The sequence below is a fragment of the Bombus vancouverensis genome, unplaced genomic scaffold (genome assembly GCF_051014615.1).
Source record: "Bombus vancouverensis nearcticus unplaced genomic scaffold, iyBomVanc1_principal scaffold0030, whole genome shotgun sequence".
Lineage (NCBI taxonomy): Eukaryota > Metazoa > Arthropoda > Insecta > Hymenoptera > Apidae > Bombus > Bombus vancouverensis.
The window spans coordinates 496,085-515,540 of NW_027468921.1; the positions used below are offsets into that span (position 1 = coordinate 496,085).

The window sequence follows — 19,456 nt, forward strand, 5'->3', positions numbered from 1 at the left end:
TAAAACAGGAAAATTAATTTTTCTCTGTCTCTCTCCCTCTCTTTGATATAAACGCCGCAGTTGAAAAATAAATATGTATGACCTCATGTATATTCATATGTATTTAAGCATCTTTCTTCGTAACTTTGAATGGTTTTCAATTTCATTTAAATTGTTGCATGGCAACGTGAGTTCTGTTGCAAAATTCATATACTTGCAGAAACGTCAGTCGTAAATCAAGCATAACAACAGTTTTACAGTATGTTGTAGAGATTACTTTGTTATTTAAACTTAGAGATCTTCCTGCTTACAGTAATTACAAAAAGTAACTGTACACCATCGTATTTAGAACGTCATTTATATATATACCAATTAATTAAGACTAAGTCTTAAGATAAGACTGATTAAAATATTAGCTTTCGTATCATTTGTAATACTTTCATACATGCTTATAAATAATTAATGCTATCAAAATGAAACGTAAAAACTGATTTAAAAAAAAGGAAGAGAGACGCTTCATTGGGAAATAAGGATACATACGTACAAGTACTTTTTGTAGCCACTGTGTGGCTTTCAAACTCAATTCCAGGGCAAAAAAGAAATTATTGAAAAACGGTTACCTAATATGTACATCATAGTGAAGCAATTATCAAAGGCGAATCCAACGAAAAAACGACACAAAGTGAACTGCCAGAAGCTACCCGTGAACGCAGTAGCCACCCCAGCGAGAAATCCCATTAAATTAGCTCCGAGCAAAGCTGGTATTCTTCCATATTGATCAGCAACCCATCCAAAAATTAATCCTCCGAAGATAGCGCCGATGAAGAAGATACTTTGAGCTATGGTTGGCAGTGCATCATACTGACAAACCCATCCCAGCTGCAACAGAAAACTACAGTCGAATGATTTACTTCTGATCACTATCAGCATCACGGGAATCTTATAGCAATTTCAACGCCTCGATTAAACGAATTTTCGATCAAAGTTTCGAAATTCCTAATGAAGCGCGCCTCTGTCCTTTTTCCTTTCCCTTTGAGGAAAAAAGAAGGAGAAGCTTAAGACCCTGCGCGTTCTCGCGTCCTTCTTCTGGATGCTTCCTACCCCTCGATGAATAATTCTCCTCCTGACGAGCGACGCAAAGTTCATGGAAATCCACTGGAGCAAAAAGTCTTGCAATTTATGTCGAACAAATCTGTGTGTTCGCGCTGTTGCTCGTTATAACGTTTTATTAAAGTTTCTTTTCAATCCGGTATTTTCATTTTCAGTTTCATTTTCAGATTGTATTTTATTTGGCAATGTAACGCTTGAATTTAGAATGTACTCTGTAATTTCACTACATGCACTAATTATTACTGCAATATGTACTAGTAATTCTGTTACGTACTATAATTTTCCTCTGTGGAAATCGACATTGTTAATTTTCCCACTTCTGAACTATCGATCTTTCCACAAACGTTTATTCGACCCTTTCCATCGTTCTTCCTTCTTTCCAAAAATTGTACACTACGCTTATTTTTTATCGAAATAGATCATGCAAATAATCGAATACGACATACACAGTATAAAGGGATTGATTGATAGGAACAGATAAAATATTCAAAAAGCAGGAAATTACAAGTCGAACATTTTCTGTCACCTCGGATGCCACAGACGCATAAGGGACGGTGGTATAATTAAATTCCCATCCTTGTTGGCAATCTTTCGTTGGCCACGATGGGTCTAGTACGTGGCTTCCATTTAGCAAAATTTCCGTGTAATTTACATCGTACATGCTGCATCTCGAGTAACCTTCGCGGTTGACTGGTATCGCCAGCGACAGCCTGAAACGAAGGAGAAGATAACGTAGATTGGTTCACGGTCTTCGATGCCGATGGACGTTCCGACAAGCGAGTAATTAACTTTCTATTTGAAACTCGACAAAAAATATTGGGAATCTCGAGTATTTATTGAGCTAATAATATTGATTGTTAGTCGAGTCTGATAAAACGTATTTGACAGGAATTTCATTTAAAGCGAAGAAAGTTATTTTCAATTGTAGCTGGATGTACGTTAATTGCTGTTTTCCTGTCTTTACAAATTACTCATTCCTTTGTTTCATCAGCCTTTTCGATTATTATTGTCTCGTATTATTATTGTCGAGTATTGTCTCGTGGTTATTATCTCAACGCTTTTATCGTTTCAATTTATTGCGTTGTGTTCATACGGGTTTGTAGAATATATAATAAACAATGCAATGAGAAATGAAAATGAGAAAATTTTGAAGAATTATTAAATTAGGTAAATTGAAGGGAAAGAAGTTCTGTGAAGGAACTGGATTGGATCTAAACAGATAATAAAGAAAGATGATCCAAGATTTGCGACCTCCGACGTATGTCGAAAACACTTACTCATTAATAACGAATGTCATTAAGATAATTCAGTGACGGTAATTGCGTCTGTTATTCTGATGAATGTTACATAACGAGATAGGAAGTCGATGTCATGATGACTGGCGCTGTCTGAATCAAATCAACCCTATTCACAACCAGATAATACCGTCAAACGATGTTTACATTATTATAATATGAAATCCAATTTGAAGGCTTCGTGAATTTCTATTATCCTTCAATGAAATTATGAAATAATGGCGCAATTTAATGATAAAGATTATTATTATTTCATTAGGCTTGCTGTATAATTTGCTAGATTGTCTTCAACCAGATAAATATATCAATAATTTTGGCAATGGCTATCATCACATACTTTATCGAAAGAGAGAACATTGGTTCTCTTTGATTTTCGATCGTTGAATCGTCGAAAGAAAACTTCGCGGCTCAGAGAAAGTTCTCCTACAAACACGTACATAGCATAAAAATCGGTAACACGCGGAAGTTCTACAGGAAAAAAATCAAAAAGACTTGCTGAGCAAGGCAAGAACTTTCCAATAGAAGGTGAGCATAATAATAAATAACACTTGCACGGATGCTTGCGGAGGAGTCGTTGACTATATTAAACTAATACTAATTATGAAACAATGTAACAGTAACGGTACTAGTCGTAATTAACATACTATCGTTAACATTATCGTGATATCGAAATTTCTTCCCACAAGATCACCGATTAATTGCATCGATTTGCGAAATTCTTAGTGTTCGATGATTATCATAGTCGAGGAAAGGTATTTACAAGACATTAACATCCGCATCTAATCACATCTCGTAGCATCGCGACTTATCACGCGTATCGCCTAACCTTTACATGAATATTGAACGAACGAACACTTCGAACGCATTATGCAAGTGTACGTTACGTTTTTCATTCGCCGGTAAAAGCTTTCAAAAACGAGTTAATGAGCGAATGATACGTGGCATGCGCGAAAGAAACGAATGCTTGCCCATAGAATAGCTGAAAATGATTCGAAAAGTATACTAGCAAAATAACAATAGATTCAGATGATAACTGACCAGTCGACCAGGATTAGTCACAGCCTTTTAACAATTCTATCGATTTTTTGCTACTATTATACTTATTTACTCCAAAGCTAAGATCCTATCTAGGCTAAACTAAACTCACAGGCTAAACTATGACTCACAGTTGGAAAATGCACTTATCTTATACGTAATCATTTATCGATTACTGAGTTCGTTAAGTTCTATTTTTGTTTGCTGAAAGGAAAAAATCTTACATTAATTAATCATCGCTATATCGTTGTTTGCTATTGTCTTTCGTCTGATCGACAATCATTTACCCATTCCATCGTTGTAGAACTCTTCATTTCTGGTTCCTATAATCTGGTATTTAATATCATCGAATTTATTTTGAAGCACGTGCACGTGCCAAAAAATTAGGTCACGGAAGTTTTATGCATTTCTGTGAAATCTGAAAGGGCAAAATTGCAAAGTACACGTGTGACACGTGGAAATATAAAAAAACATCGGAAAGTAGCACGCTTTGTAACGTTTAATCGAGGTAAAACAATTTTTTATCCAGCTTCTAGTTTTTTCTTTCGCTTCCTTTATATTCTGAAAAATATGCGTAAAAATCCGCAGGCTACGTATTATGACGTAAACGGAATGGAACGAATCAATAATAGAATAAATTAAATAATATTAATATTAAAATATTAAATAATATTAATATTAATATAAAAATTATAATAATAATAATCGATAATAAAAGAAATTAAGGACAATGGAACACATATTCGATTTATACTAAATATCCGCGGCTGTCCTGATATTTATTGCCAGTCGCGTACATACGTTCAAGTTATAATTTCTAATACCATTAGAAAGTTAGGAGAATTTTAATCGAGAACGAGCTCTATACCCTTTGAACGTAATTTGTTCGTCACTTAATCGCTGCACGCGGTAAACACTAACGAGCAGCTCTTAAACAAAAGTATTTGTACGTTATGGTCAACAACAGGGTGACTAGTTATTCGCGCGTTCTCCTGTTTCATTGAAATTTTAATTGCATCAACGTAGTTCGTTCTATGGTCGACGTCTTAACATAATTGTACGGATCGAATGTCTTTACGTAAAACTGTCCCGTGCATGTTGACGATTCGCGGCCAATCAACGATATCAGGCCGAATGTTACGTGCTCGACGCTATTTTTTCGCCTTCACGCTCTCATTGTTTGCGCGAAGGTTCAACGCGTTCGCGCGGCGTACGCGATAATACGCGCTCCGGGAATTTTATCCAAGGAGCATTGTGCGAGCGCAACACGTTGCGACACCACATCCTTTGCCTCTCTCGAAACGTCTTAATAACGAATTATGGTGCAATCGAACCATGCGCGTATAGCAAAAAGCAATCGTTTCTAGCCGTTCACTTTGAACACCGCGAAGGTTAATTTGGCAACTACATATATATCCATGTATTGTGTTTCTAACGATTGCCAAATGCTATTTTCATGCATATAGTGATGCCATCCTTTTGTTACGAAGGATTAGCATCAGAGAAATTTTCGGCTTATTATGCATATTGAAAATGTAACGTAAGATTCATCTTTTTTTCAGCAAATATGCAGAGATACGCACAGGTGCGTTTGAGTATTAGAGCACTTACTGGTTACATTTATTGGAACGCTCTAGCGGATTTTACGCTGTAAAACATACGACGTGAATGAAAGTTCGGATTTATAATAAAATAAGCAGAAGATACAATCGGAAAAAGGATCTCAGCAAGACGATAGTATTAGGACAGCGTTAGGAAACGGTAGGCCAAGAAAAGCCGGTCGAAAGATGATTCGTAGAACTAAAGGAAAGTGTTGAGATATTGATCCGTTTCATAGCGCCGATGCGAGCGAAAAGCGAACTAAAAATTGCGCGTTTAAGCACTAAAATGTCTATATACTATCACGAAACTACGAAATATTACTAATCTTCTATTTACAACGAAGCTCGTAAGTCTCGTGACCAATTTACACGAAAAAAGATCGAGTTAGAGACACGATAACGCGTTAATGAAACTTCTAATCTCTAAATCTCTAGAGAGAAATCCTTAAAAGCTGTAGATCCTTAATAAACAATTTACCGATTACGACGATAAGTCCCCTGATGCTCGTAACCAATTTTACACAGAAAAGGGATCACCAAAGTTGCAAGACTTTCGAGTTGGAGGGAATGACGCGTTAACGAGAGCTTCGCGACGTATAATGTTTACAAAGTTTGCGTGGTAATTAACACGATCACCGTTGTCACCGTTTACGATCGTGTTTCCGAGATGAAAGAAACAGCTACTATTATGCAATCGATCGTTTCGAACTAGTAAACGGCGTAGCGAAATAAAACTCGGTGTAAGTCTTAACATACGTTCACTAGCAGGAACGTGTTTTATTGAAACTTTTACGACTCGCTACCGGCTGCCCCAGCCGTTGCATTATTTGAATAACATCGAAGGTTGTTGACCTAGCAACCGAACGAAGGTGCGATCCAATTGGAGGTGGATGAAATTACACCTTGAAATACCTTTCGTCATCGAGCATTTCCAATTCCCCGCCGAGTGTCCTCCATTTTTGCGCTTAGTCTTTACGCTCGATATCGTCGCGATTTGCAAGCACTCGCTAGCAACAGAATGTGCGATCGTCGTCGCGCGTCGCCGTTTCGACAGAATTAACGTCGTTGGAATCTCACAACGATTGAGAAACCTCATATTTACTTCGCGCGAAAACCACGATGAACGAGTTATGTCTCGTTCGGGCTAATTTCTTTGAAGTAGTCAATGTGTCGATTTTTAATTTATGCTTCAAATATGTAATATCGGAAAATAAGGATAGAAATTTTTTTCCGATTACTTACAATTTATTAATATTAAATTGAATATACAAATATAAATTGGACAGAGAACGATATTTATTTAACGGAAACTAAATGCAATACTCGTATCTATATCAAATAACTTTGCAGTTATTTGATCACTCTCGTCACAACGAATCCAACACACACACTCTCTCTCTCTCTAACAACTCTATCAATTCTCACGACTCTACTCTTCGACGACTCGAAACCTCCAACGACTCTACTCTTCGACGACTCAATTAGCTCTGATCTTCGCCAATACACTCCTGCTCGGTCGTGCTCGCTCTTGCTCTCGTCCTCTCTCACACACACACACGCACAATTTTCGGCTCACATACTCTGGCCTCTCGACTGCCACTCCTTGAAATGTGGAACCGTACTTCTGTTTCGACGCTGCTTATCTTTTCTCGCGTCACTGTTACTAGGCGCTCTTGGATGTAAACAAACCACGAAAGACGACGTACACGGTGTTTTCTAATTTCAGCCGATCTCCAATCAAAGCTATTCTACGATATTACAAATATTAAGAATCGAAGATCCAGTGTGGAGAATTTGAAGGGTTGACTCTGAGATTTGAGAGTAATTTCAGAGAATAGAAGCTTAATTCCTGCGATTACTTCCTTCACATACTTCCCCTTTTCGGATCTTGACACTACGCAAGTCTCTTTCGGTCGTGCCGTACACCTCGCTGCAATATGTCCAAATCCGCTGCACTCGGAACACCTAACACCTTCTCCCCTCTCCGGACACTTAACACTTAGATGATCCTCACTACCGCAAATGAAGCATCTTCTTTTCTTCATTGCATCTACAGATTGACTGGGCTTTCCGTTCTTCTGGGTTTTAGCCGGCTTCACAATCGACTTTGCTCTGCGACTCTTCTGCTCTTCGTACATCACTAACCTCTTCCTCAACTCTTTGATTGACGTAGCGCCGTACAATATAGCCTTATTGTTCTCGTCGTCTATTATTCCATCCACTATGTATTCCACCTTTGCTTCCTCCTCTATGTCCACATGGCTGGCTATTTCGAGCATGCGGTACATGTAAGCCAAACATGTACTATGTATCACTCTCCTTTTTTGTTTCTTCAAGTTTCTGATGTACTTGCCTACTGTTGACTTTCCTCGAAAATTCTTTCACTAGCTCCCTCTTCAACTCATGCCAAGTCCTGGCATGACACTCGAAGCTCGCAAATATTTTCGCTGATCCCTTCAGCAGCTTCCTGGCGTAGACTGCCTTCTGCCCATCCGACCACATGCACGTATCAGCGACTTCCTCGAACGACTCGAACCATCGTTCGACATTTTCACCTTTGTCGCCACTAAACGACTCTAATGCATCTTCGACGTCTCTAAAACTCAGTGTCGAACCAACACATGCCCTTCGACAATATTCATCACGGTCCTGATACACCTGTGGCGGATCGGTATCAACAGGACGCCGACAGGTCGAGGCATCAACGCGGCGCAACACCTCCCGGGCGATCCGCGGGTACCAACCGCCAACACTAGAGGGCTACGACGACAACGAGTCTATCTGTCTAACTCGCTAGCGGTCGAATATACGAGCGATTGATACAAATACCGCACCTAGCGAGACTCCCTCTACGTCTAAGGCAGGGACTACCGGGCATAGCCTTACTGACGAGTCCACCGGTAGTCCCGGGACGAAACGCAAACACTCTCCCTCTCTTTTCATTAGCCTCATTGGTGACCACCGACAACGAACACGCACCTTTGGAGAAGGAGTCAGGAAAGGAGCCAACCACCGACGACGACCAAGCCAGGAAGTGATGTAGCCACTGCAATAGTTTATGGGCATCACCTCCAGCAGCACGTCAGAGGAGGCGACAACCACCACGTCCGCACGACGATCAGCCTTCCATCATCGACGACGAGCCATTCCCTCTAACTTGTATCGCGCTATATAGCTTTGGGGTCACGCTATAGCGCTAGGGGGAGGCTGTGTGGCGGATCGGTATCAACAGGACGCCGACAGGTCGAGGCATCAACGCGGCGCAACACCTCCCGGGCGATCCGCGGGTACCAACCGCCAACACTAGAGGGCTACGACGACAACGAGTCTGTCTGTCTAACTCGCTAGCGGTCGAATATACGAGCGATTGATATAAATACCGCACCTAGCGAGACTCCCTCTACGTCTAAGGCAGGGACTACCGGACATAGCCTTACTGACGAGTCCACCGGTAGTCCCGGGACGAAACGCAAACACTCACACTCTCTTTTCATTCGCCTCACACCCTTCGCGTATCTCTCTTGTATCCTCTTGCGTTTTTCTTGTCATCTTCATCCTCACTTTCGTCGTCGCTTTCTTCTTCCGACGATATGTCGTTACCATCCATGGCCGCTTGTAGCCGTGCGCGTAATTCTACTTTTCTGCCCGTCGTTTTTAAACCCAAACTAGCGAGGCGCTCCTTCAACTCCTTCGTATTCATTTTCTCAACATCTTCATCTTCGTTACAATCACGCTCAGCTCTCTGTACGTTTCCTAAATCTCGTTGACCGGTTAGCTCTTCACCGCCCGTCGATCCCTTAGGATACGATTGTCCAGCCCTACACGCCCGATTCAGCCTTGCAATCAGCACTGACCTCGCACCCGATATAGGGAGGTTCATTCGCGCGAGCTTACTCCTCAGCTCCTCCAGCGTCGAACCCTCTTCACCCGACAATCGTTCGCCCCCAACGTTTGCCATTTTTCACACTACACAAACTTAAACAGTCAACGATATCGTCTTTTACCGCACCGCGTACCGGTAAATTCACAACTAGATCGAATAGCTCTGTTAAACCGTTTCGTTTTCTGTCTTGTCCAATCCCGGACGAGCCCCCAAAAATATGTAATATCGTGATATAATGTATTTACAAGGAGTGGACAATAGAGATGTTAATCAGACAGAAAAAGACGATTGTTGTTCAACCTGAACTATTCACGCCAAACGTACAGAAAACAGCGCAACTAAATAACTAGATAGCGACTCGACTTTTACCAAAACGCAATCAACACTCTCTCGGCAACGCCACTCGCAAACTCTGTCTCCGCTCAACTCGCACTCGGCTCCTCGACTCACACTCTGTTTCTCGACTCACACTCTGGCCGTTGTCGCATTCTATTGCCTTTTTCCTAGGCCCGCCGCACACGTGTTCTGCAGACGCTCGTAGCCAGGGTCACGTAGGTCTTTTCCACGAAACTATGCACTTGAAAAGACCGATGACACATTGATGGGCCCGACGGCGCCTCGGCTCTCGCGACATTGTTCATAGTTCGCCCGATATTTCTTAGGCCTTTCGTCCACGATACTACATATATGTAGTGGTGTACTGGTCATCTTTTTTCCACACGTTTTTAGCTTTTTAGCTGTTTGTGTATGGGCGCCTAATCAGCCAATCAGAAATAGCCGGTATTCTATGAATCCTTTTCTTCAATGCTCGAAGAGCTGGATATTTATCCAAAGCTGATGCCCCAAACATATACTCGAAATTTTCAAGGGCCGCTGCAAACACGAAGTCCGCCCATGTCGTCTGAAAAAAGGTTTGTATACATTTATTTTGTACCTCCTCTATTAAACAATTTTTTTAATTTACCTTGAAACATGTGAAAAATCGAACTCTTAACTAAAGATCACTAGCTTTTTAGGAAGAATTTGGATTTTTATTTTATTGTCAGAATTTAATGGATAATTTTAGAAACTTCAACCTTTGGAGGTATTTGTTAATTAAAAATGACAAAACTGGTATTATGTAAAAAAGAGTAATGTGTATCCTGAATCAATGTCGAATGGAAATTAGACAGTTCTATAAAAATAATCCTTCTCACGATTCCACAACTTCATAGCTTAATTAAATACAATTCTTCGGCGATATAATTACAAATACATTTACAGGAATTGTGTAATATGATAAATATCTCGTTAAAGAAATTGAAATCGTAAATTCCGCGGATAACCAGCGTTTATCATATAGAGACAGGGATTTGCAAAGAATAAAAGTTGTAGAACGTTGAAAGGCGTTGAGAGAAACGTGATGTTATCCCGTTATTCGTTAACGCAACGCAGTTAAAAAAATCCCGTAGGAAGATTACGATAATAGATAACCTGAGTCGAGTGTTTGTCGGGGGATCTAAAAGATTCTTTCGAGTTGAGCGTCTGAGATTGCAGAGAAGAAAATTTGGAAGCCATCGAATTCGTGATGTCGATAGAAATCTTCAGTTGGAATCGTTGTATCATAACGTAGTCTGCTTATTGTCGATAAGACTTTACTAAACTAAAAGTGACTACTAAAAGTTTCTATCCTCTAAATTCTATCTACGATTCTATAATCTAAAAACTGACTTTTGCAAACAAACTGTAACATTCGCTTAACGGAAAGACATACGTATCTTGTTTGTACTCGTCTTTTCACAATGAATTCTTGAACGTCTGTCTCTGTGGTGAGACAAATGCAAAGTCATCTCATCAGTTACTCACCTTGCTTCAAATCTCCAAGAGCATCGACGAGCACGTCGCATATCATCGCATCCCATTCGTTCCTTCCCATTAGATCGTACTTCTTCGCCAAGTATCGCGCCACAGCGTTACTCTGCGCTACCGGTTTCCCGTCTATCTCCAGCACAGGCAGCATTTTATAAGGCATTGCTAAGAACAAACATGGCTCATATGAACACTGTGTAGAGGGAAACGATCGATAGGAAATCACAACACAGCTTCCGAGGCCGTTGCGTTCTTGTGAATAAATGAATCGAAATCATTTCGGTTTTAATCAACATGGCCTAGTAAAGAAATACAGAAATGTCTTCTTTCTCCTTTTTTTCTTTTCTTACGATTACGATGGACAAGGTATCGCGTGTTTTTGACTGTTGGGAAGAACCTAAAGTTTTTAAAATCAAGGATAAATGATCGAGTATAAAATTTGTAATTCTCACGGAAAGGAACGAATCTGTCCGATGCGGTGTACTGAATGTACGAGGAACGATCAGTATCGTTTTGCAGCATTGCATAAGGAAGACCTTATGCAATGATAGTGGACTTACAACTGCGAATAAAAAATTCACGTCGCATAATACCAGACACGGAAAAGATATTAGAAAATGTACACGGTTCTTGTAATGAAAATTGAAATGCAAGGAATATAAATCGAATGTCTCTTGCGAACGTAATTTTGTGTTTTACACCGACAGGATTGATTTACAGACTTACGTTGATTTTTGGTTTCTCTATCTGCAAGCGACATATAAGATTATATCGAAGACTATGTTGCGTAAAACTTTTATTATACTATTTACGATAGAAATGTCGCAACGGAAGATCGAATTTTATGTCTGCTTTGTTCTTTCGACTTTTTAGCTATGTTCTTGTTCATTTCCGAACTGATTTCAATTTTTTATCCTTTTTTTCCGACAAGACCTAAAAAGTTTTTAAATTAACGAGAAACGTAGAAGTATTTTTGTATTCCTATTTTAAGTCACCTATTTACGGTTTTCTCAAAATATTCGAAATGCTTCGATTCATTGAAAACAATAAAGATTGCAACACAAAAATTCGAGAATCGTAAGTGAATTAAGTTGGTATTCGATAAACACGATATTACGGAAGCAAAACTTAATGAAAAGTTCGACTTTATTCCGTATGAAATTTTACTTTAAGTAAGTTTAGCCTGCACGTGAAACGAAAGTTTTATATACAGAAAAGTTTGAGTAAATGGTAGATACCTGAGAGTTGAACGATGAAAGTAAAAATCGATTCTTCACGCTTACAATCCTTGTATTCAGGCCAGAGTTCTTCGGGGATCCTCTCGTCGGTATACTCGATGCCAGTATATGCAAATATGTACCGTATATGTTCGGCACGACCACGGGCATTGAAGTAGATTTGTTTGTAGGTAGGTTCGTCGCTCATTTTCCTTGCTCTGTCAACTTATCGAGAAAAATGATACAATTAACTCGTGTAATTAACAGACTGTGTGCGTGTTTGTGTGTATAGAGAACAATTTATTTATAGATGGAATAATTCGTATAATACGCAAAATAAATCATTTAGAAGGCTGGAATATGTGTTTTTGAAACAATTAATTATGTCGAAAAATATTTCAAACGAGATATAATTATGAAAAAAATAATAATTAAATGTATGTAAATGCATGTAATAATAGTTAAATGTATGTAAATGTAATAATTAAATGTAATTAGTTTCTTTATACGCACGCGATATTATTGGCGATATATGAAGGTCAACTTTATTTTTTTAAATAGATATATTTATACGTATATTTATAGATATAAATACATATATTATATAGATATAATAGTATATATAATATATATAATAATATATATGTCGAGTCTGAATCTCCGAGTCCGAGCTCGAGGCGCCCTCCCGGGCAGGGCTCGCGGGAGATTGCGATTCCGTGTTGGAGTTCTCCATCGTCCGGTCGCGGGTGGGGTACCTTTATTGTCGATAGTGACACTAGTGACGAGGGCCTCAGGCTTAATAACGAATCCGCGGCCAACGGGAGGACTATCATATAAAAAGCAACAGGATACACGAAATAATATAATTCTGACTAGGACAACATAAACGCAAGAAGTGTTGATATTGAAAAAAATATTTAATTTTGTATATAAATATTTTCATATTTAAAAAAGTTTCCGGAAGCAGGAAGATTTACAAACAAATAATATCATAAACCGAATGTTTCATGATCCTTTTCTAATTAGAGTGTGTGACAGCATGTGAGAACGTTTCTTAAATTAAATTAAATTAGGACCGTTGATCTCGCTGCAACATAGATGGATAGAAAAAAGCCATTTAAAATGATACATCGTCGGGAAGACAATTATGAAAATTATAAATGGAGCACAAGATAAAATTGTTTAAGATTAATTCTTCTTTTTTTTTTTTTAATCGCGAGTGTTTGCAAACGAAGTTTCAATCTGTTTACAATGATAGCAATGAGAGGAGGATGTCTATGAAAGTTATAAATGCGATATTGAATAACATTTCTGCGAGTGGGTTTGTTTTTCGTTACAAATGTTTTTTAAACGAATCTGCAATCTGTTGGAAACTACGGAACAGTAACGGGACGACTGATAGGGAAATAAAAAAGATCGCGTTTTATTTGAACACACAAATCTTTGAAATCTATTCGAAAGTCTATTTGAATTGGTACGAGCTCGAAAGGAACGGCGAATACTATAGAAGAAGGATTAATTAAAATTCTTATTAATCTGTACGCTTTGTATATTAAATACCTTGATCGATGCCAAGATAACAAATTATTATACGAAACAGTGAAGTATCCACGTCTGACATTAATATTGAGTATTACCATTACTGTAATTTAATTTTTAACCGATCCTGAAAATTCCTTAGAACGTAAAAAGTATAAAATGTTACTGTGCATTTCAAGATTAAATGCACTGTAATTTAGAAACAGTTATGAAGCGGAAACAAATAATTTATTCAGAATAAGAATTCTACGTAATCATGTTAAAAAAAAACGTACTTATAACGCGTTTAAACTCCAAATATGTAAAGACAATAAGGGAAAAAAATTAAACGAAGAATCGTAAATTCACACAAGATTTTATCCAAAAAAAAATTGGCCTGTACCAATATTTTTATTTGTCGTTACAAGTTACGAGGGTATTAAAAAGTTGGCCACGAATGGACCAGAGATAAGAATTTATCAGACTTGCTCTCGTAAATTTCAAGACGTTGCATCGGATATTCTTGAAAATCTTTGGACAATGGCCTCGATATTTCGCAGCTTCTATCCTCGAAGCGGAAGAACTCGGCGTTAAAAGCGACAGAACTGGAGAAACCCGGTGACCGCGAGCCTTTCACGCTCTCGACAGATTTCTCATCCCTCGTAATCCTCCCGGTGTCACCCAATTTCCACCCTCGTATTGCGATTTGTTGCTTCCAACGAGGCGACACCTTGTCTTGTGATTTCCTTTTTCGTCGCGTGAAACACGACCGAACACTTGTTCAAACACACAATTCGTATTTATCTAACTCGACAAAACGCCGTGTCATTGAAACAATAGCATTCTTTGGCTTTTATGTAAATTCCAATAAATTATGATAATGTTCGTGGAGACATTATTGCTACCTATTTTATCTGTCGTGATCCAAATTGATTTGTGGCTACGTATGTATATATATATATTTGTATTTTCTTTTGTTCTTTCTTTTTAATTTATGTGATCTGAGAATTACATTTCTGAGAGTTCGGTGAAATTCGATGCTTTATTTTTATCAGTAGAATCTTCCTTGTCATTGTCAGAACGCAGACGTTTACGCGTTTACGGAAAGTTTAAGGATACAAAAATACAGAAAAATGTAGAAAATATGCAAGAATATGTAAAATATCGAAAGTACAGTACTTCTAATAATACTTAGTAGCATGCTTACAAACAAATTTCTTTTGTATTTCTTGAAATTGCGTAAAGATTCGCGGTAATTATCGGATTTTTGTCCTCTTTTATCTGCTTTTTTTATTCGCAACTTATATGAGATATGAATTAATATTCAACGACGTGCGCTCTGTGCCACGAAATGAATTATCTCGCGTTAAGACTGCGGCAATTCTTACGTTTGATATTTCATTTAACGAACAGCCGCGCGTTCCTGAGTTTAAAAACCGCCACTCTGAACTTACGCTGAGAATAATATCAGGAAAAGCGAACGAGAGATGATTAGAAAGAAAATGCGAGGAGCAGTGAGGGGGATATTACTAGACTGCGCTTTTTTGTGCAAGTATAGCAGGATGTTTGGGAGTGTAAAATTTTAACGAATGCGTATAATATGAAAAAATATATGAAATATCCAAGGTATAGTTTTATTAAACTTACTTTTTATAATGCTTCGTAGGTAAAACAATTTTCTATCCAGATTCCACTTTCTCAATCGTATTTCAAAAAATGCTCGATAAGGAGTACAATTTTCTACCCTTTCTAATTATATCTTCCAAAATTCTTGATAGATGAAACAATATTCCACCGACGATTTACTTTTTTAATTGTATCCCCCAAAATATGGACCTGCTTAACGTTTAGATATTATTATTTTTTTCGTTGTTACTTGATACGGCTAGCAATTAAATAGTGAGAATAAGAAGAATTGGAAGTGCCATTTTCGAAAAAGAATTTTGGTTTTAAATTGGAAATTAAATTTGGTTTGGACATATATGACACAATTTGTATGGACAATGAAGAGTACGAATCTACGAATTTCGAGGTAAAAGTATTGATATATGTATCGATATTTCTGGTCGTTACAATATCTCTAATCAATACAAAGTTCTAACTGAATGTTAGAATGTTAAACGTTAAAACGTTTAAAACGTTAAAATGTGTATCGAATCGTTGTAATTCCAAAGATGTCAATTGATGTAATGTAATAATAAAGTATAAAGTATAATAAAGTATAAAGTATAATTTCGTCTGTGGTATAATCTTTCTATTCCATTTTGTTACGTCGCACCGCGAGCAATATGGCAACGAGATGTCACCGGATACTCGCAGCGTATCCTCCATAGTTTCAAGTACCTTCCATAAATCTCATAGATTTCCTAGAAAAGGTCCTTCAAACCAAACAAACGTCTGTTTCCGAAGAATTTCTAAAGACTATTGTCTACCCCGACTGGACAAGGGAAAGTTAGTTTTTCTCACGTATGCTGCAACTTTCCTCCCACTAACCACATTCTCTCGAGGGCGGTTAAGACCCTTCGTTAACCAATTAACAACGAAGCCACTTCCTTCACTCTCCTAACTAAAATCGTCACCAACAAATCCGTATGGTCCCGTGCGCTAGACACACCCATCCTTAGCTTTCCTCCGAGACAGCATCGTCTCCCAAGACAGTTCTGATTTCACATCCTTCGAACGGTCAATAGCCTTCCACCGGGTAGGACACACCCACAGATCAGTCACTCATTCATCTCGTACATATTCTCAACGCGAGAATTGATTGTAATTTCAACAAATAAATAAAAAAAAAAAAATCTGGTACATACGCACCAGCGTAACTGCCTTCGATATAAGTTGTTGGAATAAACGGTGAAATATAACTTACTATACTGTGTCATATTCATTTAACCACCTCTTATCTTAACCGAAACAGGGGAACGACTACTTCGCGGCGTCGATTCACCGAATCGTAGCGAGAATTTACGCCTCTCGCTACTGCGACTGCGTCTCTCCGCGAACGGTCGTAACACATTGATCGACAGAAGTACTAAACTCTAATAACATAAATTTATATATTTTCTATTTCCCAGCCACCAGTTTTATAGATTTTTTTATCTTCTGTACTACTTTTATCCCTTTTATTTTTTCTTACATGAGATTATTGTAAATTTAATATCATTTGTTCGCAATATTTGTTATTTATCTTTCCTTGAATTTGAAATTTCCCGCTTCAATGTTGTGTGTTGTTCGACGTTTTATCGAACGATGTTTATCGAACTAGTTTATGAATACGTACATAATCATTAAATAATCTATAAACCTTACTAGTTTGTTTTTACTAAGTTTTGTTACAGAAAACATGTTCTCATAAATTTTCAACTTTAATTTATGGAAATTTATTAACCTTAAACTATAAAATCATTCAATGAGTCTTTCCGGATGTTTTTATGTAGTCATAATTTCACATATCAGCACAGCTCCACCAATAGGATAAGAGTTACGTGGAAGCAACAGGGGGGAAGAAGAACATATAGATATCTAAAGGTTATTTTTGTCTCATTCAAGTTTCTGTTAACCGGCTTGGAAATTTCCTGTGCTTGTTTCGACTTTGAAGTCTTAAAAAAAAAATTGTAAGTAAATAGTATATATATAGTATATATATCTCGAGTCAAAGTTTCTCTTTATAAATAATAAACCGTTTAAAAACTATATTTTGTATGTTTTTTCCTTATTCATAATTAAATAATAAATATGAAATACTTCTACAGAAAGCCGACATCCTTCAATTAACCGAACAGCAGATGATTTAAAAATTAGTAGTTGAAAGAAATAAATGTTATTACATGTTCATAATTGATCGATAAATTTAAGTATACAATTAGATAGATATAGTATACTTTATTAAGACCTAGATAAAAGACTTTTTTCTCGTTTCTCTTCTCTTACTTAATCACTAAGAGTTATATAACGTTTATTCGATAATTCTGCTTCTCCTGACCTTTCCACAAATGGTTGTTTATATCTCGACATTCTTGGTACTTTTAATCAAATTTTAATAACAGTACTTTACTCGTCAGAAGTAAATAAAAAAGCTCTAGGTAGAAGCAAGGATTTACTTACCTTTCCTTTCTCGAATCTCAGTTAGCAATGTCGTTCCTCTTGAAAGATTTTCCAAGTTTCCAAGACAATTTCCACGCTGGTAACATTGTATACATTTCAAGTATCGTGACCACAGGAACTTGTTGAGGCAATATTGAAGAAAGCAAAGAGAATGAAGAAATTGTAAGAACTATGAGAGACTACTCCTTCTTTCACAACTTATTTTCTCTTCGTTTGGGGGGAAAAACACAAATGAACGTAACGGTTGGTTTCATATACGTTTCAGATATCTGCTACTATCGCATGGAGGAGAATCCTGAAAAGAAGGAAGCGAGGAAGAATCAACTTTTGAACGAAACAATACCATTTTACTTGACTAAATTCGACCAGATTATTGGCAAAAATAAAGGATATATCATTCCTTCTACCGTAAGATTTTTTATCCAAATTTAATGTTAAAATTTTTAGTCTTTGTGCAAACTGGGCCATGTTGTCCATAAAAAATTATTGAAACTTTGTTGCGACAAGACAGCTTTAATTGTTGAGAGCAGAGTGTATCTTTAAAATTCACTCCTGTTAGTTTATGTACAAATGAATTTGCCAAGATTTTCAGCTTTTAGATAATTATTCATGTATCTTCCTCATCAAGTTTGATAGAAATTATTACTATCGTAATCAAAGCAAAGATTAAGATATGTAAAATCATTTCTCTGGATATGACACTCTTGTTTAATGAGTGATAAATGATACCATTCGAAATATCATATTTATATAATATATAATGATACTTATAAGTGTAATCACTTAAGTACAGATATCTGAATTTTTCTCACTGTCACTGACATAGATACGTATTATCGTCCCTTAGATTACTTGACCAGTTTATTTCTTTCATCACTGTGTTATTATATAACAATAATAAATAGTCACATTAAATTAATTTAGTATGATTATGTTGTTTAATAATACGTGTTTCATTGCAAAATATTTAGCGATTGAAGGGCTCATAGGAAACATGAAAGTGAAAGAATACTAGAATCTACAGTTTACGATTTCAATTTCTTTAACGAGATATTTATCATATTACACAATTCCTGTAAATGTATTTGTAATTATATCGCCGAAGAATTGTATTTAATTAAGCTATGAAGTTGTGGAATCGTGAGAAGGATTATTTTTATAGAACTGTCTAATTTCCATTCGACATTGATTCAGGATACACATTACTCTTTTTTACATAATACCAGTTTTGTCATTTTTAATTAACAAATACCTCCAAAGGTTGAAGTTTCTAAAATTATCCATTAAATTCTGACAATAAAATAAAAATCCAAATTCTTCCTAAAAAGCTAGTGATCTTTAGTTAAGAGTTCGATTTTTCACATTTTTCAAGGTAAATTAAAGAAATTGTTTAATAGAGGAGGTACAAAATAAATGTATACAAACCTTTTTTCAGACGACATGGGCGGACTTCGTGTTTGCAGCGGCCCTTGAAAATTTCGAGTATATGTTTGGGGCATCAGCTTTGGATAAATATCCAGCTCTTCGAGCATTGAAGAAAAGGATTTATAGAATACCGGCCATTTCTGATTGGCTGATTAGGCGCCCATTCACAAACAGCTAAAAAGCTAAAAACGTGTGGAAAAAAGATGACCAGTACACCAGTATATATATATGTACGCTGGCATCGCTATGTTGGTAAATGTTCGATGTTATACGTGTCGTAAAATGTAACAGTTCTATTTAAAGAAAAAATTTCGTTTCTATGAGTACGTTTAAAGTTTAACTATAAAAAGTCTCATCTGAGCTGTGTTCCTTTATGTGAAGGTATTATTGTGTGTAATATTGTGAATTACGACTTTTCCTCTCCGATATTCGTGAATTGAA

The 19,456-nt window shown here is 37.1% G+C and overlaps 1 protein-coding gene across 1 annotated transcript; it reads left to right on the top strand.

Annotated features, from left to right (window-relative positions):
- Positions 1-17,235: 17,235 nt before the first annotated feature.
- LOC143304300 (glutathione S-transferase-like) lies at positions 17,236-19,451 on the top strand. The gene is made up of 2 exons (XM_076626747.1): positions 17,236-17,998; positions 19,026-19,451. The coding sequence occupies exons 1-2, from the start codon at positions 17,762-17,764 to the stop codon at positions 19,191-19,193; spliced, it is 405 nt and encodes a 134-aa protein (XP_076482862.1). The 5' UTR covers positions 17,236-17,761; the 3' UTR covers positions 19,194-19,451.
- The last annotated feature ends 5 nt before the right edge of the window (positions 19,452-19,456 follow it).